We start from the raw sequence: 27,843 nt of genomic DNA, 5'->3' as shown, positions 1-27,843 counted from the left end.
ACCTACCCTATAAATGTAGTACATTAACAGACTTTTTTTGGTGACTGGTCTAAATTGTGCTGCCCCCTGTAGGGTAGCTCCAATACAAAGTAGTCATGGGTTTGGACAAAAATCATGTAATCTTGAAGCATCAGCACTATTCCAAAACAGCAGGAGTGAGCCTTGTAATTTGCTTGCTACTTGTCTGAATTTCTAGCTAGTTTAAATGTAGTTTTCTGACTGAGTATGGAATATGTAGTCACCATGAGGAACTTGGTCAAGGGTTTCCTAGGCACTTTGAATTTGTTGGAAAAGGGGATAAGCAGTTAACAATGTGTTTACTTACTCCTATAAAAAACAATACCAACAAATAAGCAACATTAGAATTCAGTGATGTATGAGATCAACATCTACTCACTGTTGCATTTGAATTCATGCTTAAAAAGAGTACACAAATGAAATAAGGCACTCCATTGTTTAGTCATTTAAACTTTTTTGTGAATAGGGAGAAATAGGTTCTGGCATATTGATAACTTCTGGCAGTTTTCACGTATGCATAAAAGGCCTGATGCATGCATGTAGACCTCACAGCACTTACAGACAAGAAAGAAAATCTTCCTGTTTTATAGACTTCTTTCTGGAGATCTTCAGGATGAGCTTCAAAGCTAACAAATGAAGAAAATTCCCTTCTTCCTGACTTCTTCCATGCGGTTCACACATTACTGCTTTCAAATTTATTCTCAGCTTACACACAACAGTTTGAACAAGAATGTATTATCACTACCACCAACAACAAAAACAAAAACAGGAAACTTTTTACCTGTCCCTTCATTCCTACCTGTGAACTTGAGAATCTTATACTTGGAAGAACAGAAAGTTTAGATCAAGGTTTGCCAACTAGATTTAGGTTTTGTTATTCCTTTTTAAAAGATGCTTTATTAGGCATTATTGAGTTTATTCAGTTTGTCTTTTCATGAGGAATTTTTCTTCTATAGTATAAACAACAGTGAAGCAAATTTTGCTTTAATGAGTTTGGTTTACCTTTTGGTTGATTGTATTTGTCTTGGTTAATTGCTACCTATGTTGAAAATCATTTTGCTTTTATTTAAGTTGTGAATTAAAAATAGTTGATTATGGATCACATGAATTGATTTATAAACCATCAAAACAATTTGTAATTTCCGTGATAAATATGTGGGGGTTTTTAATCAACAATTTCCAACTACAGTTGGTTAAAGAAATTCTTATCATGGAATAACTTTTCTAGTCTTTTAAGTTAACAGCCATTGCTGACCCATCCTGTGTTTCAGTTTTCTCTCACTTCTCGAAAGCTAGCTCATTTTAATATCATGGGCTTCCTTGTTCCCTTTTTATCTCCCTACTCTCAAGCTTAGCACATGTATTTAGTAAATAAATAAATAATGTTTTGCTTTTCAAAATCAGTGTCTTCCTCTTCCCCTGCTTCAAGCATACATACATATATGCTTCTTGGTCCTGATAATTGCTGTTGCCTTGTTCTTTCTATTTTTGCCGCTGTTTTTGCATTCTTTTGCTGTAGATTATATCCATACTCACTGTCTCTATTTCCTTATTGCTTATTGCCATAGACAGTAATCACTGAGACTGAAAAACAAATATGGCATCTTTGGACTAATGTGACAGCCCTGTAGAAGTGCCCATGGTCTATCCCCATAGAAGATACATATTTGTGGAGAGAACAGGATTATAGCAAGAGTTCAAGGAGGCTTCTTCATTCACACAGGCAAAAGCTCTGACAGTTGATAAGCTTCCTAAAGCAGCAAAGACCAAGCAGATAGAAGCAATGGCTCTTAAGGAATGGTTATAATTAAGGAAGAGAAGGACAATGGATACAAAGGTTGGAGGGATGTAAAACCAGTAATGATAGCACATCTTAGAATTCTTCATTTTTAGGGTGTTTGACTCAAAAAAGTTCACAAAGATCCTCTCTGGTATTTGGGTATGGCAAAGCTTCCAGGGTCCTGGAGCTTCCCCTTATTTTATTCGCTTTTTCCTTCTCCATTTATTAACTCCCTATAAAAGGCCAAAATGACAGTCGACTACCTGAGGAAAAAGAGGATTGCTTTTTTTCCCCAAGTCTTGTACCTGTGTGTGCATGTTCATGGACAAGACAGAAAACCACCATGACCCACAACTAGGTGTGCACATATACAGAGGGAAAAGTAATCTAGAAGAAAATGGGCAGCAGGGGCCATAGGAAAGGAACCACAGATCACTGATAACCAATTTATTGTAAAGATTTCCCAAATAGTAGCTTTGTCACAATGTCATTATTAAATTCTTTGGTCTTTCCATTTTTCAGGTTTTCTTTTAGATGTTGGACATGTTTATAGACAACTTTTAGCTTGAAAACGTCCCTATCCTAAATAGGTTCATTTCCTTTCTTGCCAGTTTATTTGTTCAATTGTTTATTTCTACTTCTGTTGATCGAGCAAGAACAATTACCTTTTTATCTCTCTGTCCTAGGACCTAACATTGTTTTATGCTCAATATTATTTAGATGTATGAATATGTGGGCAGGTAGATAGATGAATTTTAAAGAAGCTTTTCTATTTTAGGAAATTTTAATTTTAATTGGAATGATAAATCTAAATTTCTTTTAGATTGATGAACAGTAATGTACTAATTCTTTTTGTGTTCCTAGAACCATAAAGTCATCACAGTTACCAGAAATTCTCTCACTTTTCTAGGAAAAGATTATAGGTTAAAATTTGACTGACTTTAAATAAAATGCCATACATGGTATCTTCCTGTTCCTCAGTGTGACCCAAAATAGCCACTCAATCTGATTGTAAGAAAACCGTATCTCTTAGAACCTAATAAACAGAGTAGTGGTTTTCCAACTGTCTTCATAAGGAAGACTGTTATTTGACAAGCTGGACTAAATTTTCTCATATAAGGGGGAAAATTAATGAATAGTCTTCTCAGATTTAAACATTTCCTCCCATTAATTTCCCATAAATTTCAGTATCAGTTCATGCTTTTCTTTGCAGAATCTGGTATCACTTAGAATCTAATTTAATACAAAATTTAGACATTTAGGTATCAAGGTGACTAAATCAGTGTTATGAGGGGCTTTACATCCAAAAACATTTTAAAACTACTGCATTGAGACACTTACCTCCCTTCCTAGGTGCTTAGAGGGAGACATTACCAAGGAGTGACTGCTTAATAGGTTTGCGGTGATGAAAATGTTTTGGAACTAGATAGAGGTAATAGTTGTACAACATTGTGAGTACACTAAATGCCAGTTATGAGAATAAAAATGAGCACTCACAGGTTAAATTAGAAATATACAGTTGGATGAAAACATTTCTATTTTCAATAAAAACAATGAGACTTTAAGCAAATGTTTCTTGAATCCTTTTTTGAGTAGTATCTAGGTAAGTTTTAAACAGTTGGGTAGGTTGGTCTGTACATCAGTTGTGCCTGCATACAGACTGCACACACATTTTCTGCTGTTAACACCTTCACCCTCAATTCCTGTAGTTAAGTACTGCCAAAGTAGGATGACATATTTAGGTCAATGAATGGTGGAGGCATATCTTACTAATATGCCTACTGTCAAACTATTGGTACTACTTTTCCCCAAAATACATTTCATTCTTGGGAATATCTTAATTTTTGCAGATACGTGCCTTTGTTATGTATCACAGTATTTCTGTGGGCTTCGTCTGTAAGTTGATTACTAGCTCATTTATTTAGTTAGAGATACAGGTTTGTCATATCTTTTTTCCTGCTAAACTGGTATTTTAATTTAGTTTCTTACATAGTTTGCTACCAGAAAAAAGTGTTACATACAGAATAAAGAGTGGGCTGTAATCTTTTGTCTTACCTTCTCTAGAACTTTCAAGTAATCCACCTCTGGCTACCATCCTTATTCCTCCTCATGCTCGGATTCAAGCAGCTGCTTCAACTCCTACAAATGCCACAGCAGCCTCAGGTGAGGAAACATAAGTCTCTCCTATAAAAACATTCTCTTAAAAAAAAAAAAAACCATTATCTCCATTTTATGGGGTGAATATGGATATTTTATTTCTTTTAAAGTTTCACAAGCATAGTACAGCCAAATAAACAAAAGTGAATAAAATACTGCTTTATTTCTAAAACGCAAAAAACAAAAGCACTCCATAAATACTGTGTATGCTTTATATAGTCCTATAAATATTTATTTATGTAAGTTGTAAATACCCTAATGTCTTGGTTAATATGTGTCAAATAAGATGTTTATAGCAGAAGACAATCTGTGTAAATGGAAGATATTTCCCTTTATTGCTGTCCCCCTGGTTGTAAATTATATTAGCATACTGAAGAGGCATAATTTGAAGATACATGAAGTACAATTTGATATGATAATCATTTGAAAGGGTTAAAAGTGCGATGAAAATATACTTAACTTTTAAATCAGAATGTGACTAGACTATCTCATGTATATATACACACTTACATGGCATACGCACACACACAGACACACACACACACACCACACACACACACACATACCACACACAAATTCCCAGGTTAGAGGTAGAGTGTGCTGTGAATCCTTAGCCAATTAGCGGTGGGGCGAGGTTTAGTGAGAACCACTGTCATTGCAGGTATTATGAAAATACGTAATCCTTGAGTGAATTTGAGGCATAGTGAGAGAATGCCTGCAGCATGAACACAGCTTTCCTCTTAAAGATTTTTCTGGATCTGCTCCAGGGTACAGGTGGCAGAGTGCTATCTAAAATGAAGTTAGAAACATATAATAGGTGCCAAAATTAGGGAGTTGCCAAAAAAAGCAGATGACTCCATTTTCATTAAATTGTCACATTGAACCAGGAAAGGTCAGACCTATTTATGCTGCAGGAGTTAAAAATCTTTCATTTTTAGTGTTTGGCATTCAAATATAAAGATCGAAATTTATCTCTGGTTGTCTGAAACATTGTTCTTTGTGTCAGTACAGTTTTGGGGTTTGGGTAGGGTTTCTTTGGGCTTTTTATTCTGGTGGTACTAGTGTTTTGAACTCAGGGCCTCCTGCATGCTAGGCAGGTGCTGTACTACTTGAGCCATACCTCCAGCCCTTTTTTGCTTTAGTAATCTTTCAGATAGGGTTTTGCTTTTTGCCTGGGGCCAGCCTTAGACCACAGTCCTCCTACCTATAAGCACATACCACCACCCAGTTTATTAGTTAAGATAGGGTCTTGCTAACTTTTTGTCCAGACTGGTCTTAAACGGTAGTCCTCCCAATCTCTGCCTCCTTTGTGACAAGGATTACAAGCACGAGCCACTGCTCCTAGCCTCTGTCCAGTTTTTTAATCTTTTAAAATGTTGACTAAGTAAGTCTAAAAACATCTCATTCTAGTCCATGTTCTACCTTCCAGGAAAGGTCCAGAAAGAAAGTCTCTTTTGTGGTTCCATATGTGTCCACACATACTATCTGGAGAAAGTCATTTGTCTGATTTGTTCAGTCTGTGAAATGGAGTGGCAATGCTATGCCAAAATAATGTAAAAATCAAATATGTGCCAAGATGTGCTTTCAAGTTTTTAAATGTAAAAATACAATTAAAAACAAAAACAAAAATATTGTGACCTGTTTGTTTAGAACAAAACCAGAATTACTTAAATGAGCTAAAAAAATGAAAAATACATTACTGGCCAGATTAGATTACATTTATTGTTCACAATATGAAGTGGGCTCTAACTACTTAATTAGGAACTAAAACATTTATTGAGCTAGTTTCCAGAAGTTTTATTAAAATTATTTCAGACTGTGTAAATATGGGCATTACAATCGTTAAGTTTTGAGTAATTTAAAATGATTTTCTCAATGTGAGATACTGAACTGTTTAACTATGCTTGCATCTCAGGTTTTGAGGCACATCATATGCTTAGAAAGGAGCCTGATATAACCTGATTTTTATATTGCTTTAGTACAGGTTATAGCGGTTAACCCAAAAAAAAAAAATGTTGCTATAGTCTTATAGCTATCAAAAATCAGATATCACATAAAAACAGAAAGTAGCATTGGACTTTTAACCTGAGAGTTTAAAGTTGAAATAAATCAGGATTTGAGGAAGTTAATTGAAGAGTAGTAAGTTGAAGTCAAAACTAAATTGGAGAAATGTCTGACTTGGTGCCATGGAGGACTGCATATATTGGCTAAAGTGAATTCAAACAGTGTCCCATTGCATTAGATGAGAAGCACATTGCTGGCTTAAGAGAAGCAATATTTCTGGTCTTGCTGTTTGAGAAGTATTTCTCCTTACAGATCTCAGAGATGGGGCTAAAAGAGATGTACAGTAAATGAAATTCTTATTACTATTCCAACAGTAAATAGATGTGAGTTTCACTCATATGGATACTTGTTTTTTGCATGCTCCTCCATGCAAGCCAAAGGCATAAAATCACAAGGAACACAGTTTTCTAAGGGACCAAAGTATGTATTTCTCCAATGCTGATCTAGACCAAGGGATTGACTACATGGTCTTAACTGTTTTTATTTAATTATATATGTATGTTTAAGTAAGAATTTGGCAGTGTGATTTGTTTTTTTTAGAAAGACCTTAATTAAAATACATATACATGTCCTCTTTTTCTTAGCTACAGTTTCCTTATTCATAAAAGAGAAATAGTATATAGCTCTTACTACATAGAGTTGTAAGAAGTAAGAGATATGAAAGGTCCAATATCCTTAGCCCTTTGCCTGCCATTTAGTAGGCCCTCAGGGAAAGGAAACTGCAATGATTATTTTTAGTATTGTTATTGTGAGGTAAGGATAGATCCAGATAAATTTATATTTAAAAAAAAAAAAAGCCATGTGGGAGGCAAGGCAACATTGGCATCTACAAGGAAAGAACCTGTGACTCCTCTCTGACAAATGGAACCCCATCGCTCCACACAGCATAATGAGGGAATGCTTGCAAGTGTGACAAAGCTGTTCTTGCAAAGCATTTCTTAGTCTGCCCCAGGGTACAAAGAAACTTAAACTACAAAGCTCCAGACCTAGACTATCTGAACCTGGAAATATTTCAAATTTTAAGTTTTCAGAATCAGTATTTCTAATCATCCACCCTAACCATACCACCACAGTAATATAGCCCAGCATGCTCTGAGCTTAACTAGTTACAATATGAACTTCTAAGATACTGAATTAGTTTGCTTACTTGACTAACTCAGTGTAATAGAAGGGCTGGGAGCGTGGCTCAAAGACTGAGTTCAAACTCCCATACTGCCAAAAAAAGGGAAAAAGTCAGTGTAATAGAGACTGTACATGAAAATAATTGCATTTTAGAGGCAGAGTCACAGAGGCTTGTAGATAACTGCAGAAGCTTTTATGTTTATAGCTTGTGTTAATAAGAATGGAGTTTTCAGACTTTCATGTAGACCTGGTTACAAAGCTCAATCCTAAAGTAGGTGGGATAAAAACAGAACAAAGCAGAGTGACAAAGATTCTATCAACTTTAATTATACTAGTTATATTATGAAATAAGCTGAGTTTCTCTTATTCACTGTTAGTACCCAAAGCTATTAAATGGCTCCTAGATGTTTGTCTTATTAAATTTTAAATATGTTTTAGGCAGAAATCTTGATTAATTCTCTATATTGCTACTGTTGGAAAAGCAAAGAAAATAGACCTTTTCTTATCTAGACTGGATAAGCTTTTAAGTTTGTAAATTGAAAGTATATTTCTTTATCCCCTTCTCTAAGATCCTATTGTGATTATTCTGGAAATACATGTTGTTACTCCCTAGCCTCTCCAAAACCTTTGACTAATACAGTGAAATCTCTTAGTAATAGTTTCTCACCTTCCTTGAGAAAGGAAGTAATAGTTTCTCACTTTGATGATGTATCTATTAACATTGAGGAGACTATTTTTGCAGGTGTTTCAACTACTATTTCCTTGTCTTCAAGATTAAGGTAGTGACTGCAGGTGCACTGATAAAAACTTTGTTAGTAAACATTACAATGTATAGCTACCATAGTTCATACTTTTCAGATACTAATCCCAGTTTAGGACCCTTATCCCCATAATAGATCTATTAGAAGGAAAAAAGCTACTATGTACAGAGCTAAGAATCACACAATAATATGTAACAAATTATATATAACAAAATTTTATATGTAACAAACAGGAGAGCCAGTCTTCCAAATAGTCAACAGCAGGAAACTTTTAATGCATGTGAATGTCCACTTTTATGTAAGCATTTAAAAAACAAATATTATGGAGCTTATAGACATTTGTAGAAATACTCATTCTAATTTATGTGGAGAAAAATTTTAATTATTACGAGCCTGTTGGTAACTGTGCCAAAGTGTGTGTTTGCATGTGGGTAGGGATTAGCTACATAAGTATAAAATTCAAAAGCTTTGTTAAATTAGTAGCTATGAGTATTGATTTTTTTTTTCCCAAAAAACTTTTACCTTCTTTTTGTTTTTAAAATGCTTCAGTATCTTGGGGTATTATAATTGATTGTTTCTAACTAATGTAAGAACATCTTAAAAATTACACAAAGTACTCTGAGTCCATAAGGTGTGATTTCTCATGGTTCTGGGACTTGAACTCAGGATCTCACACTTGCTAGGCAGACACTTCACCACTTGAGCCACTCTGCCTGCCCTCTTTTGTGTTGGGTTTTTTTGAGATAGGGTATCATGAACTATTTGCCCAGGCTGGCTTCAAACTGCAGTCCTCCTGATGTCTGCCTCCCAAGTAGCTAGGATTACAGGCATGAGCCACCAGTGCCCAGCCAAAGTGTGATTTCATGTACGTATGTGTATGTTTTCTTCACATCCCCAGCAGATCATCTCATTCATTCCATTTGGAACCATTCATCTAGACCGTCTAGAGTAATAAATCTCAAGACATTATAGTTTCATTAATCACACTTGAACTGCTTTAGAAATCATTTGATCCAGTATCAGATGGGTTGAGTAGGAGATGTGGTAAAGTATTTCAGTTAAAGCTGTTTTCTGTCTTTACCAGTTTGGTATTTTGGTCTCCCGGATAAGGATTTGTTGTTTGCTGTTGTGTCTAAGGATTTGGTTGTTGTTGTTGTTGTGTTGTGTTTATGCTGCTACAAATTTGAAAGCCACTGATTTGAGTTCACCTCTTTATTTAATCTGCTGAACAATGATCATCTGTTCCTTGATTATATATTCAGTAACTGAAACTCATGACTGTTAAAGTGAGCATATTCTGTCTTTGCATCACCCTATTAGAAAGTTTATCCTTTTTTCACTCTGAAAATAATTATTTTGTACCTTCTTCCATTCATTAATCTTGCATTGGAATTAATATAGAACCAAGCCAAAATCTCACTAATGTGGCCTCCTTTACGATTTTAAATCATAGTCCTGCTATGTTAAAAAGTATCAAGATGTTAGGTTTTCTACACAATTCTATGATCTTCACATTTCACAAACATGCCAGTTTTTTGCCTCCTTATCAAAGGAGACAAGGCCAGGTCTCCTAGAGATTGTTTGCCTTTCCCCAAGTCACTGATAGATTAGGGAACTGGGCAAGGCTTACTAGAAATTACTCTTCCTGTAGTCTTGGAGGGATTGGTTGCCTCTCTTGCTTAGCTATAGGCCAGTGTTGTAATAAGAATCTTATTTTTAAAAAATGTTTGGGAAATGCTTTGTTCTTTGTCAAGAAAACTTCTAGCCTTTTTTTTTTTTAAAGCAGAAATTATACTGGTTTATCTTGAGAGATATGGGGTTAAGACTTAGAGAAATTTAGTATTTATTACGTGAATTCTGTAATCCATTTTAGATTTGTTTCTTGGACTCTAGATTCTAGGTTTAAAGAAATTTAAAATGTATAGATTGTCCTCACCTTCTTTAGGCTGCATTTTGTTTATTAGATTTTTGTTGTATCCTTACCAGGTTAAAAACCCTTCTAACATAAAAAGCAATCATAATAGGAGTTGGATAAGGTCTGTCGACTCTGTCATTCTACCTGGTCAGGAAGCTGAACTTTTCTTGATCTTGCCTTAAAAAGCTCTTGCTGTTACCTTATTTAAATGAATTTTGGCTTATCTTTACAGGTTTGCACTGTGATTTTCTATTCTTTGAGTATGTGCGCCCTTCTTCTTAAAGTCATATGTTTTAAATTAGTGAGCTCATCAGAGATAACCCTTTCAGTTGATTTCTCCTTTATTTTGCAATAAGATTATTTGTAATTGCTTGATCAAAATTTTGGTTTTTTGTAATTTTCTATTTCTTGTTATAACTATTGTTAGTTATAATAGTTATAATAGTCCCTTTTGAAGACACTATTCACAAAAGCTTATCTGTTTGTTCTCTGAAGTTTTTGAGATTCCTTTTGCTAAAGTCTAGTTCAGCTTTAGGTCCCCTTTCCTTACCCCTATTTTACCCCAGAATTCCTGTCACCTCCATATCACCAGCCATTTCTTTCTAGTTTGGTATAGTTGAATCCAGAGTAATTTATCTCATTGCTTATATGTTTTGCCACTGTTTTTGAGAGATGAAATATTAAGTAAAGTAAGTCCATTTATCAGGTGCTTACTTTTCTAAAATGAGAGTTATCATCCCTCATCCCCTCCCCAGGTACTTGTGTCCATTGTCGCTGCCAGCTTTACCAGTGTGCATTGGGAAAGCTGTGTTCATGTCTTGTCTAGTTATAGAATCTATAGTGTATTCCCTGACTGGTGCTTCCCTTCCTAATCCTATCTTTTCTGTTTCTCTTTTTTTGGCTTGAGGTGTGGCTCAAGTGGTAGGCCTAGCAAGTGTGAGGCCCTGAGTCCAAACCCTAGTACTGCCAGAAAAAAAGTCTGTTTTCTCTTTATCTTAACCAGATCTATGTAGAATTTCATAAAAGACATTTTTAAAACAGTTTTCTCTATTAAGAAATATACAGTTTTATTATTTTTATTGGCATATATTGTTCAAAGTGAGAGGCTTCTTGTGATATTTCCATACTTGCATATAATGTACTCTGATCATATTCACCCCTCTGTTACTCTTCCTTATTCCCCCTGCCACCAGCATTCCCCCTTATTTTAAGTTGCTTGCAAATTTTTAAGAGGGTTTCATAATGACCTTTTCATATGTGCATACAATGTATTTCAGTCATATTCTCCACCTTTTGTTTCCCTCCCTCCTCCTAAAAAAGTCCCCCTTCTGCTGGTTCTCCTCCCCAAAAAAAGAAGTCCCCCTTTCGTGTTCATGTCCCTTTAGGGTGGGTCTAGATTCTGCATATGAGAGAAAACATATGAGGGAATACACTATATTTGTCTTTCTGAGTCTGGCTTATTTCACTTAACATAATGATCTCCAATTCCATCCACTTTCCTGCAGAGGACATAATTTCATTCTTCTTTATGGATGAATGATACTCCATTGTGTATGTATCATTTTCTTTAGCCACTTATCTGTTGTAGGGCACCTAGGCTGATTGTGTAACTTGGCTTTTGTGTATAGTGCTATAATAAACACGGTGTGCAGGTGTTTCTATTGTGTGTATATAACATGATTTTTGAGGAATGTCAATATTAATTTCTGTAGTGGCTGCACTAATTTACATTCCCGCCAACAGTGTATAAGATGTGTCATCTAGTCCTGGTCTTTGTCGTGTCCTCATGTCCCTTCATTCCTCATCCCCACTTCTCCACCCCATGCTCACCAGCATTTCTTGTTTGTTTTGTGTTTTGTTTTGGTTTTTTATGATAGCCATTCAGACTGGGGTGAGGTAAGATCTTCATAAAGTTTGGTTTGCACTGTCTTTGTGGCTAAGGATGTCAAGCACTTCGTGTGTTTATCAGCCATCTGTGCTTACTCTTTAAACTGTTAGTTAACTTGCCCTTTTATTAAGTGAATTATTGTTTCCTTGGGATATTTAATTTTCTGAGTACTTATATATTCTGGATATTAATTATTTGTCAGATGAATAGTGATGTGCAAAAGCTTTTTAAGCTAATGCAATCCCATCTGTCAATTCTTGCAATTATTTCCTAAGCTATTGAAGGCCTATTTAGAAAGTCGTTGTGTGTGTCTGTAGTTTGAAGTGTTTTGTCCCCACGTTCTCTTTTGGTAGTTTGAAAGTTTCAAGGTCTTTCATGAAGACCTTGATCCATTTTTGATTTTTGTACAAAGTGATCTGCCTTCAGTCTTCTACAGATCAGAGATCTTTCCATCTTCTAGTGTCTTCATTGTTTTGTTGTAGAGATCTTTCACCGCCTTCATTAAATTTATTCATAGGTATTTTGTGAGGTTTTTGTAACTGAGATTGTTTTCTTTATTTCTTTGTTATCATAATCATTATTGGTATATAGAAAAGCTGCTGGTTTTTCTATGTAGATTTTTTATACTGCTACTTTGCTGAAAGTATCAGATCTAAGTTTTCTGGTGAAGACTTTAGGTCTTTGAGTATAGTATCATATTATCTACAAACAGGGATAATGTGACTTATTCCTTCCCTGTTTGCAGCCCTTTTATTTCTTTCTCTTGCCTTATTTCTCTGACCAGGAATTCAGACACTATGTTGAGTAAGAGTGGAGAGAGTGAATATTCTTGTTTCGTTCTTGACTTTAGAAGAAATGCCTTCAGTTTCTCCCCATTTAGGATAATGTTGACCATAGGTTTGTCATGTATAGTCTTTATTATGTTGAGGTATGACCTTCTATTCCTTGTTTCTTCAAGGCTTTTTTCATGAAGGGATGCTGAACTTTTTCTACATCTTGTGCTGTATTACATTTATTGACTTATGTATGTTCAACCATCCTTGCATCCCTGGAATCTGGAGTGAAGCCAACTTATCATGGCATATGATCTTTTTAGTGCACTGTTGAATTTGACTTGCAAGTGTTTTACTGAGGATTTTTCTCTAGTTTCATCATGGAAATTGGTATATAATTTTATTTTTTGGTTGTGTCCTTACCTGGTTTTGATATTGGGATAATGCTGGCTTCATAGGATGAGTGTGGTAGCATTTCACTTTCTATTGCATGGAATAGTTTGAGAAACATTGATCTTTCAAATACAGGAAAAATTCAGCTGTTGAATTCATCTGGTTCTGGACTTTGCTCTGTTGGGAAGCTCTTTATTACTGCCTCAGTATATTGCTCTTTATAGATCTTCTTAAATTGTTTATATCCTTTTGTTTCAATTTTGGTAGATCCTATGTGTCTAGAAACTTAACCATTTTTTTTTCTAGATTTTCCAACTTACTGAGATAGAAGTTTTCAAAATAGTCTGTCTTGATCATCTGAACTTCATTGGTATTTGCTGTGATTTCTCTGTTTTCATCTCTAATTAACCTGAATCTTCTCTCTTTTGGTTAGTTTGGCTAAGGATTTGTCCAAATTATTTATCTTTCCAAAGAACAAACTCTTTACTTCATCAATTGTTTATTTTGTTCTTTTAGTCTTCATTTCATTCATTTCCACCTGATCTTTATCATTTCTTTCCATCAGCTAATTTTGGTTTTGGCTTGTTCTTGTTTTTCTGAAGCTTGAGTATATATATGTTATTTGAGATCTCCCTAATTTTTTAGTGTAAGCACTCATAGCTATAAACTTCCATCTTAGAACTGCCTTTGCTAGTTTGGGTAAGTTGTGTTTTCATTTGATTCTAGTAATTTTTCTTTTCCTCCCTGATCTCTTAATGATCAGTAACCCACTGATCATTAAGGAGTATATTGTTCAGTCTCCACATTTGTATAGTTTCTCTAGCTATTGATCTCTACTTTTATTCCATTATGATCTGATAAGATACAAGAAACTATTTCAGTTTTCTTGAATTAAGACTGGCTTTATGGCCTATAATACAGTTATTTTAGAAAATAAAAATCTATATTCGTGGATTCAAAGTTAAATCACAGGTAAAATTATTTTTTATCTTTATATATGCATGGACAGAAAGATGTCCTTATATTTTAAGTGGGCTTATGCTATTTTGAGGGTGGAGGTATATTACTATATATAATACATTTGTGTATATATATTGCTACATAGTGTTTAACTGATATTCTAAGGCTGTACCATAATTTATTTAACAAAAGTCCTATTCTTCAACATTACAGTTGTGTCCAAACTTTTTTGCTATTCCAAAAAATGCTTTGAAAATATCTTTGCATAAAACCTTGCTTATTTACTTAAAATAAGTTTTAGGAATAGATTTAAAAGTAGCGTGAAAAGTTAGGAGAATTTTAAAGTTTTTGATACATGTTGTCAAATTGCCTCCCAGAAAATTTGTCTCAGTTTACATCTCCCACTGGCAGTCCAAGTACTTTCCCATTTTCCTGGAGAGGGAGGTATACATATGTGTACATATTTTCAAGAGTTATCAATTTGGAAGCTAAATGTGTATGACATTTTAGGTGCACAGACTTCCATTTTAAACCATTCCAGTTTAACAAACACACTGACACCAATAAGATTCTGTCTACCCGATGTTAGGGCCAAATTCACTTTGACAGTTTATATATAACTACCTAAAATCAAACCAGCTTAGTCATTGCAGTGCTAAGCATCACTTATAGAAAATTGTCTCTGTTAGCACATAGCACAAAACATGTGGATATCCAATCAGTAATTTTTTCATGTGTTCCTCACATGTTCCTCTGATATCCTTCAGTTCCTTGCGTGAAATCACCTGCTTTTATTTGTATAATTTTTCTTACTCATTGTTCCTAAATTAGATGTAGTTAACTTAAAGATGAATATGTTATCTGTGCTCCCATGGGCGTTAGTTCCCTACCCTGAACAGTCAAGTCTCTTAATTAAAAGTTGTCCTACCTCTTAGCTCCCAGGCAACTGAGACCTCTCTCCTACCAGCAGATCAAATATAAGCAGTCTTGTTGACAGCCCTCCATGCGTTGTAGAAGATGGGTTGGCTTACAGTCATCTGAATTTTGCTTCTTTGTTTGCAGTGATTGAAAGCTACCTTGCCATATTTTTTCTAGGAGTAATATGAGAAGAGAGTTGATGATTTGTTGCTGAGGAGAATTTCATTTTCCTCTGTTTATTGTTAACACACACACACACACACAAAATCATTTCATAGTAGACATTATGAAGAGATATGTAAAAGTTGGCTCTTCCTTACAGGTAGAACCTTGATCTCATTTGTATAGATCATGATTTCAGTTTCAGTGTAAGCCTAGGGTATACTTTGATTCTTGTGAATAGCAGTCTAATTTGTTACTGTGGCAGTTAATAACACTAATATCCAAGCCATAGTTTTATAGTAGCAATATTCTCACTTGGAGCAGCTTGACTAGACTGAGTTAGCTACATGTTATAAGTAATACAGTATGTAATATATCTCAGGCTGCCAAAAGCTTAGTTTTTACAGGAGTTGACCTGTCATGAGGCATTTCTAACCATTATGCCTGGTGAGTAGAAACACATAAAATAAGCTTTAGAGAGATTAGAATCAAGACAGAGCATAATAAAAGAAATAGAAATAAAAGTGTACTTAAGTTTGCAAGTGTGTTTATACACTTGTACTTGTAAAACAAAGGGCTAATTTGATTACCTAAAATACACTTTTACTAATATGCAAATAACAGAAATATTAAAAAGTGATAATTTTGTAACTTTTGAGAACTTGAAAAGTGTTTAAAACATATACAGAGCTAAATTTTAAATTTTATTTTATTTCATTTCAGTTTAAATTTAGATAGCCATATGTAGCTAGTTCATAGTATTAGAAAATGCAAATAGAACATTTCTTTCATTAGCACTGTTAATTAGAAGGTTTTATCTTCTGTAGAACCACAGTTCTAGAATACTGATTCATGGTGCCAAAGCCTTTAGAACCCCATCTCCTGTGTTTACTCTCTGCTCTGTCCCTCCAACCATTTCATTGTTTTCCACTCACTTTTTGTTTAAAACCCAACATTTTTAAGTGTGAGGCCCTCCATTCACTCTGTCCCCATTTGCAACATTTGATCAACCACATTTGGCTCAAGGCAGGTGGATAGGACTTGCTGATACAATAGTTGGGCATGGGCTATCAGGAGGACAATGAAGAATCAAGGCCACAGTTTCTGAGTTTATGACCTAAGAAGCTAGGGAGAGTGATTTCCTCACTATTGAGACAACTGACCATTAATCCATGACTCTAGCAGCTGTTAACAGATCAGAGAATCTAGAAAACATACACACAATGTACACATACCTGATGTGGATTTCTATGTAGAGAAATGTATTATAGGACAAAAATTACAGCTTCATTGACTTTGTTGGGAACCTGGGCATACTAGCAAAAATAATTATTTTAATGCTTGCAGCAATTCCTTTTGTGATTTTTAGTACAAAAGCCTTAAGACTATATACTAAGGAAACATTTCAGGAAAAAACAATTGTTTTTTTAATGTAATCACTTGTCTTGTATTATTACTATTTACCCAATGAAGAGATTGAAGGGATAGACAGGTGAAGTAACTTTTTCCAAAATCACACAGCTATTAAGTTGTATAACTAGTATTCCTAGTAAATGTTCGTAGAATTGGATTAGGTTTAACAAAGGTATATTAGTGTAAAGCTCAGAAGAGGATCTCAGGACTAACAACAAGAGACTGGAAAGTCAGTTAATTACTCATTGTCAGATCCTTTATAATCAAAAGATCTCAGCCTATCTTTTAAGCCATAATGTCAGGTAGCATCGCTTTTACCACTATTTGTGTAAAAGGATGAGAATTAAGAAGTAAAATGTACTTATTTATATGACAGCAGAGCTAAAAGCATCTGTGTTTTGAGGAAATTAAATGAACTAAATATAACCATTCAGATTAAGACTGGATTATGTATATATAAAGGCAGATTATTTGGGAGATAGGAAATCAGGACTATAGAATGATGTATAGTTTTTACAGAGTAGCTATAGAAATGGTAAACTGAGCAACTATTCCTTGAACAGTGAAGTTGCTTTGTATCCTTGAGGTTTTCTGCGTCTCACTCTAATTTAGAAATTCAAAGTAGAAAAATACAGGACCAGAGGTTTGCCTTCAATCATAACATTGGTTACGCTGCCCATCATAGACATGCGGAATTACAGATCCCTTCAGTACTAGAGAGACAAAAAATTCAGAGTGCCTTCTGGTATGACTAGCCTTGATGGCCAAGAGCAGTATGGTTTCTAGGGAGATAGCTCTTAGAAATTGCCTATCTCAAGTCAAACTATGTCTTTTGCTCAGGGCTTAACATGGAATCCTGGGGAAGAAAATTTGGCCAATAGTACATTCCCAGTCATAGTGTGTGGTGCTAATGATAAGCCACTGAGATGGCAGTCTGCTGTCTACGCATGATAGAGAGCCAGTGTGAACACAGTTTGATGCCCACTTAATTGTTCATGGGTCCTGTGAAATAATAGTGTGTCTTTAAAAAGGGGGAAAAGGGACAGCAGTTCTAAAGCTGCATGCATTTAGGGAGGAATCGGGCAATGTAAGCTCTTACTGAATTGAATAAGTGAATTGGTACAACAGTGACTAGTTTTTTTGCTTTTTTTTTTTTGCTACAGTGGCTACTTTTTTTGTTGTCTCTGTGACTAATGAAGAGTAACTATACTTAAAAAACAAGCAACTGAGTTTGATTTATGCACAGTGTTTAGGCCTGTCAACCCTGACCCATATGACGTGCATTACCAACTTAAGCAGGTGGCGTGTTGGAACATGGCTCAGAATATTTAGGAGGTTTTCATTTATTTTCAAGTGAGCTAGACTCCAACTGAGCGCCCATGTACTACTAACCCCAAGTTTTGACAGAAATGGTTACTGATCCCTGAGTCTGTAACTTACTCAGATACTTTCTTCTCTGCAATGGGACTGTGCCAAGGCATGAGTTTAGCTCTACACAGAAAGGAATTCAGGTTTTATCCTATTGGCCATATTTAACCCAACAGTCTAGATAATAGTTTGGAAGGCCACACAGCTCAGTATGCAGTTGAGGCAGTGGACTTATTCTCTTTGGGTGTTAGAGCTTTGCTCATGCTGTCTTGGACTTTGAATTTGCAGATGCTAATGCTGGAGACCGTGGGCAGACCAATAACGCCGCTTCTGCATCAGCTTCCAACTCCACCTGAGTAGTCCGGAGCAGCCAGCTGCACAGGAAAAACCACCAGTTACTTGAGTGTCACTCAGCAACACTGGTCACGTTTGGAAAGAAAATTAAAAAGAGGAAAAAAAACCTGTTCATTTTAGTGTTCAATTTTTTTTTATTATTGTTGTTCTTATTTAACCTTGTAAAATACCTATAAATACAAACTAGTTTCATTGTATTCTCACTCTGTGGGAGATCCAAGGGGTGGGAGGGGTGATGGGAGGGGAAAGCGGAGCACTAGAACACACAATCTCTCTCCCATGACAATCTGTTTACTTTTTTTTAATCAAAAGTCTGCTGTTGTATACTTTAAAAACAGGACTGCTGCCTCATGCCCCTTCCACAAAAGAAAACTCTGTTCTGTGCTGAAGTTTTTTTGACCTTTGTTTTGTTTTTAAAGTCTTGTTAAGACTTTGGGTATAGTGCACAGCTTGAAATTGGTTGGGAGCTTAGCAGGTATAACTCAACGGGGACTTAAATGTCACTTGTAAAATTAATCCATATTCTCGGGTATTTAAAGACTTGCCTTTGGCATATTGGTGGCAGGTGTGGCAGACGAAAAAGGAAATGTGTATCATTCATAACCCAGGGAGGTCAATAAAGTTTGAAACTGCAAGGGCATCTTCTTAATTGATTGGTTAAAGTTTGTTTTGCTCTTAACCAGCGCTAGTGGCGAAGGAGCTGGTGTAGGAAGGCTGCCAAAGATAAACAGCATGCAGAACTCTGACTTGCGTGCTCTATGGTGGGTTTTTGTTCACCTGACCAAAGATTCTGTGTGGATCTTGGTACACTTTTAAACTGGTGACCTAGGAGTGGACAGAAGAAAGTGAAGCAAGCCGCTGGGCACACGAGGTCAGAGGCTGACAAGCCCCAGGAGACAGGCCCAGGCGGATCTCACCACTGTGAATGAACTTGTCCAGATTTTTTCTAAACTTCACTTCCCTTGGAAAGATACACTTGAGAGAAGACATTAGAGTTAAATAATGTGAACTGTAACAGTCTACTGCTTTATTTTTCATATTTTTAATTGAAAATCAAGCTTGCAGGAATTGTCACATTCTATACATAGCTCTAATTTTAAATCCAAATCTAGAATCTATATTTAATTTCAGCTTTTTTAACCTCATGCTTTTTAAATTTATTTATTGATGCATGTCAGGCCATGATTTTAGATGATAGGAATATTAAAAACTACATATCAAAATGATAAACAGTCACCTGTACCTGCTGACTTTATAGGAAAACTGATTATATAATGTGTATATATATGTTATATATACATATATTCAATACTGCCTTCTCGTTTTTGTCTACAGTATCAAAATTGACCGGTTGAAGCATGAGAAGAATGTTTTCCCCCACACCCAGTTGAGAGTTTTTGTTCTGTTTTTCTTTGTTATCAGTGAATGGTGTAAGAATCAGTCTCTTGTTTTTGAAGAAAAAGCAATATTCCTTGGAAAGCAAGGAGGATTGAAGGATTATGTTTGCAGTGAGGAAGTAGGTTTTCATAACTAGTTTGTTTTGTACTTTTAAGGTTGGTATCTTTGTGGGCCTTATATACTCTAAAATGAACCTTAGTCACCTTGGTGCTTATGGGCCATTACTTGACCTTTGAATCTTTAAGGCACAATCAGTTATATTTTACATTTAAAGATCACTTGAGTGATGGCCACCTTTCCTTCCTACCCACTCCTTCCCAGCATACTTTCCAAGGCTAGCTAATAACTGTAGGGTTGCAGACCTAGGTTGTGTGTAGCCTGCCTTTGCCCTTGTCATTGCCACCTCACGTTATGTTTGGGGTCTCATCCTCCAGGTGGTTAGGAAGTGGAGTCTTGGCAGCCCTTGTGTAGGCCCTAGCACCCTGTCCTGCTTCTTAACCATGTATGTGACTCTCCAGGAGAGTCGTACTGCCTGCTGAAGTGAACCAGTACCCAGAAAGACAACTGGGAGCTATCTTAATTTTCTCTCACTGTTAGCTAAGCTCTTTAGGCCACAAAAGAGGTTTCTCCAACCTCTGTTTATGTCAGAGTTCAAGAGAAAGGAAACAGTCAAACCAAATCAGATTGAATTTTACTTTTTACAAACTGCTTCTGACAGCTATTTTAAGATTTGAAAGAGTCTGAAATCAAAGTATTTGGCAGCATAGCTCCTTAAAGGGGTGACCTGGTAGACCATTTGCAGAATGAATTTATGAAGAATCTTAACAGGCAGGTTGGAGACAGAGAAATGAACCTGCTTTCAGATCAAACTGCCCAGCTAGATGTTTGGATACAGACACTACACTGGACTTGGTGTGCTCGCTAGAGTCCAGAAAAATCAGTGCTTGTTTTAGGAAACACTTCTCCCCACCTCCCCCCAATAAATGGGGTAAGAGAAGAGAGGAAAGTTGGATACTTTTCTCTCATTTTAGTGTGCGTGTGTCCATGTCTCTGTGTGTGTGTGTGTGTGTGTGTGTGTGTGTGTGCGCGCGCGTGCATGAGGGCTGAAGTGCACGATTTTTCTTTCTCAAGGATCATGGCAGAATCACAGAACTCTTTTATACAAAAAAGTGAGATCCAGGTCTCTGAATATCTTTTTGTAAATAATAATTAAAAAGCTCCTCACCAAATTCAAGCTTGTACATTATATTTTTCTTTCAATGTTTTTAAATTTAAGTTTTATTGTTTTGTATGTAAATATGTGGACCCAGGAACTGTTATTAATGAGCAAAAAGTTACTGTTCAGGGCAGTGATTCTGTTTAATAATCAGACAAAATGTAGACGAGCTTTTTAAAGCCATATAGTTTTAACTGTACAGTAGGTACCGGCCTGTATTATTGTAACAATAACTCTAGCAATGTATAGTGTATCTATATAGTTTGGAGTGCCTTCGCTTCCATGTGTTTGGTTTCTTTCATTTTTAAAATTTTAATTAATTTCCTTTATCCATATCTCCCTGTCTGTCCCTTTCCCTTTGAAATAACTCATAACAATATCTTCACCCCCTTCAATGATACCATGCTCAGGAGTGGGAAGAAGAAACCATGTTCATAATCTCATTTCATTCAAGCCTTGCCTCTGTTTTAGTTCTGAATGTTTCCTTCTCAGAAGCAGTGACCAGCTTCATTTCATACTTGGACTTAGTGTAGTGCAGGGAGCCCTAGAGCCGGAGGATAACAAATAGATTTTGCTCGTCTCTTCCACAAGCCCTTGCCATGGGTCTTAACAAACAGCAGATTCTGGGAGCCTTTCATGCTCGCGCTCTTCTTACATACTTCCCTCCCAAATGAGAGAGAAAGAGAGAATTGCTTTTTTATAAATTGAGGTATCATAGTAGCAGGTTTTGATATATCAATGGTCTGAGTGCTCTATTGCAATTGCTAGCAGTTACCACACAGAGACCATGTGCTGATGGAGAACTGTTGTTTTAATGAGGTAGCTCTTAGCCCATCCCCTCCCCTCTACCATCTTTATCCATTTGATGAAATGTCATTTTAATTTCTTTTAAAAAAAATCAGTTTAATTCTTACTGTGTGCCCAACCTGAAGGCCTTTTTTGGGAAAAAAAAAATAGTATTTGTTTTGCCTCCACCTACTCCATATAAGATGTTGTGAATAGAGGGGAAAAAAAAAAAACTTTACCAAACCAAAGGTTGCTATTTTTGAAACAGCGTGCGTTCATTCCGGCAAGGCAGAAGACTGCACCTTCCTTCCAGTGACATGTGTCATTTTTTAAGTCCTCTTAATTTTTAGACCCATTTTTTTGGTTTGTGTTTTAACAAAGCATGCCTAACCAGTCATCTTGTCTGCACCAATGCAGAGGTTTCTGAGAGGAGTGTTAATACGCTCTATCCCTGTGGATAGAAAGACACTGGCATTTCATTTGTTTTTCCCTTTTCCTTCCTAAGGATTTAGCTTTGGACTCTTCCAAAGGAAGCCTGGAAGTTTGGCCAATGCCAGCTCCCCAGGAATTTGGGGGGGGGGGTTTCTTTGTTTTAAACCAAAATTGAATCTAATTCCTATTGCTCATGTTAGGATCATTCTAATCACAGAGACACTTTTCTCCCCTGTTAAAAACAGAAAACATGCTTTACAATAAAACTTTCTGGTAGAAACCTGAGCCACTGAAAATAAGAGAAAACAACTAGAGGCAAAGTAGGTCTACTTTTGAGAGGCAGAGGCTTTGAAAGTAATCCCTGGGGTTTGGATTATTTTCACAGGGTTATGCCATCTTACTCGAGTTTATTGCTCCGTTTTTGCACCTCCGCAATAAAAAGCAAAATGACAACCAGTACATGAGGGGTTATCTTGACAAAGTAGACTTCCTTGTGTTAATTTTTAAGTTTTTTTCTTACTGTATCTGTCAATAGGCAGATACAGATAGATGTATGAAAATGTGCTTGCCTGTAAAATTTGCATTTATAAATGTGTTGCCGATGGATCACTTGGGCCTGTACACATACCAATTAGCGTGACCACTTCCATCTTAAAAAGAAATCTAAACAAAATTTATTATATATATATATATATATATAAAAGACTGTGGGTTGTATACAAACTATTGCAAACACTTGTGCAAATCTGTCTTGATATAAAGGAAAAGCAAAATCTGTATAACATTATTACTACTTGAATGCCTCTGTGACTGAATTTTTTTTTCATTTTAAATATAAACTTTTTTGTGAAAAGTATGCTCAATGTTCTTTCCCCCCTTCCCCATTCCCTTGTAAATACATTTCGTTCTATGTGACTTGGTTTGGAAATAGTTAACTGGTACTGTAATTTGCATTAAATAAAAAGTAGGTTAGCCTGGAAATGAAATTAAAATTCACAGTGTGTGGTCTTTATTTCAGTACCCATCCCTCTTTCTTCACCCTACCTATTTTGCCACTGCAATATGTAGTCACATCACCATCTCCACTTCTCTAATAGGAAAACATGAACCTTTGTTGTAACAGTCGAGGTGTGAACACCACATTGCGTTCTTTGAAATGACCTTACTCCTGTACAGCCATAAGAGGTGCATCTTCAGCCTGGGAATCTTGGATTTGCTGGAGAGGAAGCTGTGCAGACACTGCTTTGAAAAGAAAGAAGATATCCCTGAAAAGGGACAGTTGTAAAAACATGTATAAGCTGCTGTCTTTGATTACTGTGTTCATGGTTTGGTGTAGCTGTATTTTTTTTAACTTTCATCCTATTAACAAACGGTCTTTGGGTTCTCTGTAAAACATGAACACCACGAACAGTGGGGCTGTACTTCCCGGGTAACCAACATGTTGTGTTTGAGTCTGCTCATTTCCAGTACTGGATGATGTATGTCAACATGTTATGTCTCTTAGTGCAAAAAGAAACTTTTTTTTTTTTTTAGGCTGGCTAACTGTCAGACCTAGTCATCTGAAGGCTAGAGATAAGGTCATGTGACTGCTGCTTCAATAAAAAATTTATATTCGATAAAGGCTGGTACTCTTTTATTTATGAGGCGGCAGACTGGGCTAATTCCATTAACATTTGAAAAAGTTAATTGGGGGTGAGGGGAGACTGAATCAGCAAAGACATACTACTTGTGGGATGGACATGCTGGCATGGAGTGCCTTTATGTCCTGCAAGATACTCTTTTACAAAGGCTTAGAAACCTGAAATGCTCCTTAAATAGTTCCTTAGTCCTTCCAAAAAGTGATTGGTCCTTTGGGATCATATTTCCGGAAAGCAGTGATCCTGGAAGTCATTTTGTGACAGCACATGAACAAAAGTGTGGGATGGTGTAGGAATAGTGAGTGAATCACTCATTAGCACCCTCGTGTAGGAGAGCTGTGGCTAAATAAAGGGAAGGCAGTTGGGAGAACAGGCTGCTGTGGGAGATGACAGGTTGAGAGTGACAAGTTATCTGGAGCTAGGAGGAGCTGCTTAATGACGTTTATCTTTTCAACCTCTACTCCAGAAAGAAGAGGCCACCTTGGGCCTTTCCACGTGAAGGTTTTTGATGTCAAGACTTGGCAGAGGCTGCTGAGTGGCTCTGACTGGAGGGGTGTGGAAGGCGGGGGGGGGGGGATGGCTGATAGATCTGCAGTGATTTCTGTAAGCATTTTCCCTGAGCTTTGTATGAGTAAGCCCTCCTCCCCTGACTGAGCCAGGAGCTAGAAAAAGAAGTGGCCACAGAGGTGCCTAGACACTGATGCTTAATTCTACTTGCTTAAAAGCTCAGGGAAGGAAGTCAGGAGGCCCAAATGCATGAGAGAAGCAAAGCGAATGTGGCTCCTAGTCCTACACATTTGAGGGGCACAAGGCCCTGCAGGAAGTACCCTGTAAGGATGCTCTTCCGGGCATCTCACAGAAGATGCTCTTCCGTGCATCTCAGTGTGAATTTTAAACTACTCTTAGAGTAGATACACTTAGTTTTTATAATCTGTAGAAGTCCTATGAACACATCAATTTTGAATTTGAGGAACTGCCTGTTTTTTAAATCAATACTGTCATGCAGTAGTTGAATCTTCATCCCATTTTAATCTTGCTTTAGCCTCCTCACCTTACCCTAACCTACATCTAGCAACAACTTTAGGCTCTTGAATGAATAGCACACTGAAAGTTATTTTCCTAGAGAAAATAATACTTGTATGAAATGAAATACAGCTGGATGGAATTTGTATTTCCAAATCAAAATCACATTTTTAATTATATCTGAGTCTATAGTTAGTCAAAATTCCTGGTAACAAAAGCTGTATTCACTGAGCTCAATTTACCCATTTTCTTTTCCAAAAATGAGTGCTTTCTTCTCTATGCAGAAAAGGCTGGTAAATCTGAGGGACTATCAGGGAATCAATATCCCAATTTGACTTACTGCCTTTGACTTATTAATGATTTCTTTATGTTCTCAAAAGTTTGTCCTGCTTCTTATAAAATAATGTTAAGCAATTACCTGTTGCTTAAAATTCATTACTTGCTGCTTCATTTGCAACCAAATATTACACATTTAAAGTTAATTCAATCACTACATTTCTAATTTTGCTATATGAAATATATACATGCAGTACTGGTATTTGAACTCAGGACCTTGCACTTGCTAGGCTAAGCAGGCACCCTACCACTTGAGCCACACACCCCACCCCTTTTGCCTTAATTATTTTTCTAATAGGGTCTTGAGAGATTTTTACTCAGGCTGGCCTGGACCTGGTTTCTCCTGTTTATGTCCCCACATAGCTGGGATGACAGGCAGGGTGGGGTCTCACTAACGTTTTGTCCAGACTGGCATCAAACCATGATCCTCCTGGTCTCTTCCTCCTGAGTAGCTAGGACTACAGGCTGGTCCTCTTTTAAAGTTTTATAAAGAACAATCATAAGCAAGCAAAGTTAAATAACTCATTTTTATGTACTTGTACCAGCAGAATCTTCACATACATATAAAAGGCAATAGTAAAATATATGTGTATGCATGAATTTTTTTTTTGATACAGGTTTCATTGTGTAGCCCAAACTGATCTCAAACTCACTATCCTGCCCCAGTCCCCTGAGTGCTGGGATTACAGATATGCACCACCACGCCCAGCTTTGTGTGTTTTTATTTCTATTTTCCCACTCCCACATTTCTTTCTTCCCCAGAAAAGAAGACCAAAAATGTTTACATTCTCAAGCCAGAAGTTCATTACTTAATTCCTCTTGCCTTCATTTAACATTAAACCCAAGAAAAATATGTTAAGCCTTGTTCTTACATTGGAACCACCTTATATAAAATGAAAGAATAGCTTGTGAAATGAAAATATGGAGATAACAAGGTAGACACTTCCATACTCTTTAGCTGTGAGATCAGATGTGTGCACAGGAATATCAGTGCAGGCAAGTGGCTCTGCTGGCACATTTATGAACTGACTGTCACCTCACCCTGACACCAAATACTCCAGTGCTCCATCCTCAGGAGCCAACCCAGGCCTCAGTCAGATGGGGAGCAGATGTGCCTACATCAGGTCATATACAGGTACCCACCCTTGGGGAACCCTCAATTTGGTCCCAGGCACCACAGAAGCCAGCGCAGCTCAGCATCCATATAAACTTCTTTGTGTTTCTTATGTCACATGTCACTTGGTTTGACCCCCATAATAATAGCTTGCCATTATGAACTGTCATAACAGGTGTTTTAATGAACTGTTCCTAACAGGTATTTCAGCTTTGTTTTCTTAACTATATAAACCCTTTAAGGTCAGGACCCACATCTGATTCAATGCCGTGTACTCCACAGCAGGTTACATATTACTGGTGTTTGGATGGATGAAGAAGCCCAGAATGATGAACCAAGACAAGGTCATGACAGTCACTTCAGGCTTAGAAGACACTAAGCTTAGACGACGCGAATGCACTTGCTGATTGAGCACAGGGCTGGAACCCACCAAGCAGCTGGGGGATGGCAGTGAGTGGGGAGCGGGAAGCAGGAACATTAGGGGTGGCAGGGAAAAGACCCAAGCCAATGGACTGGGGTGTGGGTGTAGGCTGTCACATGGCCCAGGTCCATCACCCTTTCCCTTTCCCCCAACACTTTAATGAGAATTGAGGATTTATTCCCATACCGTAGGGCTTATCTAAGGTGAGGGCAGCCTTGCCCCTCTGATGGGTCTGACCTATAGCCAGCCCTCTCCACATAGGGTCCATGGCTTCCCTCTCCACAGACTGAACTGAGGGTTGCAGGGGACAGACCCAAGCCTCCTTTCTGAGGAATGCTAGGCAGCTTTGGTTCACAGGGCATTGTTGCTACCAGTGCTGTCCATCCATCTAGCCCCAGAAGCGGTGGCTCAGAGAGCTCAGGGTCTGGCTGTCCCACGAGGCACCACCCAAGAGCAGCAGCTCAGCCATCTGTGCTGCTGATCAGCTCCCGGATGAGGGGAGTGGTGATGAAGGGATGTGAGTCTTGGATGCGCAGCAGCCGCTGGGTGTGCTGGGCGTTGATGCTGCGCAGTTCGGTGAGTACTGCTATGATCTTCATGAACAGGAACCTGCAGGCCAGCCAGAGGAGACATTGGGGATGGCCCACCCTCTCCCCAACACGTGTCAGCCTAGCACTGCTCTGAGAGTGCCCAAGTTCAAACCCAGGACATCTCATGTCAGCCAAGAGATGAAGCTTGACTGAATTTCTTCAGCCTGTGCATAAGGAGGACAGAACAGCTTTCCAGTACTTGAGGAGAGAGCTGTAATCTCACTGCTCCACACCAGCCGCGGGCTTGCACTTGTGTGCATAGACACCTCGGTGGAAAATTCAGGACTTCCAGGTGCCAAATGCATAGGTTAATTTGGGGGTGAGGAAGTCACTGTCTGACTAAGGTCCAGGGCCCAGGACCAAGCAAAGTAGTTGTGGAGGTTAGAACCTGGAGGCTGGGATCCCTTCCTGGATCTAGCTTTGGATGTATTGTCTAAACACACCACATGACTGTGTTTCCCCAAGATAGTAAAGAAGGGCTAGCACTTCCTTCCATATAGGGGAGGGTCTAGCATCCCAGCATGCTGAGCCAAACAGAAGGCTGGTGTGGGCCATGAGAGGACTCTGAGTTACAAGAACATCATGACACCCAGGGCTGCCTTAATCCTCAAGGCATTAGCTCTCTGCAAACCAAGTTTCTCCTGGTCCTCAGTCTGATGTCCTTGGGCATCAGATTGGACACTAAGATGTGGGCATACTGAGAACCACTGAAGGTATGCAAGCTTCTGGGAGGCCCAAGTTCCAAACAGCCTTCCTCTTTTGAGTTATGGCCAAGACAAGGTAAGAAGTTTCCAACCCCTGATTTGTGTTCTTCCTAGGAAATTCAAGAGCTTGAACTTTGGAT

General features: G+C 37.4%; 2 protein-coding genes across 6 annotated transcripts in view; one reads left to right on the top strand and one right to left on the bottom strand.

Annotated features, from left to right (window-relative positions):
* Positions 1–23,498, top strand: part of Gsk3b (glycogen synthase kinase 3 beta) — a 173,181-nt gene extending 149,683 nt beyond the window's left edge. For both annotated transcript variants that reach the window (XM_074073238.1, XM_074073237.1), the window contains 2 exons: positions 3,863–3,961; positions 17,981–23,498. In XM_074073238.1, coding sequence (XP_073929339.1) covers positions 3,863–3,961; positions 17,981–18,048 — 167 coding nt within the window. In that variant the 3' untranslated portion in view covers positions 18,049–23,498. The remainder of the gene's footprint in view (positions 1–3,862; positions 3,962–17,980) is intronic.
* Nr1i2 (nuclear receptor subfamily 1 group I member 2) overlaps positions 22,733–27,843 on the bottom strand; it is a 39,490-nt gene continuing 34,379 nt past the window's right edge. For all 4 annotated transcript variants that reach the window (XM_074073233.1, XM_074073234.1, XM_074073235.1 and 1 more), the window contains one exon: positions 22,733–27,018. In XM_074073233.1, the coding sequence (XP_073929334.1) occupies positions 26,871–27,018 (148 nt within the window). In that variant the 3' untranslated portion in view covers positions 22,733–26,870. The remainder of the gene's footprint in view (positions 27,019–27,843) is intronic.

Source organism: Castor canadensis, chromosome 5 (genome assembly GCF_047511655.1).
Source record: "Castor canadensis chromosome 5, mCasCan1.hap1v2, whole genome shotgun sequence".
Taxonomy (NCBI): Eukaryota; Metazoa; Chordata; class Mammalia; order Rodentia; family Castoridae; genus Castor; species Castor canadensis.
Note: the sequence above shows the minus strand (reverse complement) of the source record. Positions and strands in the feature narration are given on the sequence as shown.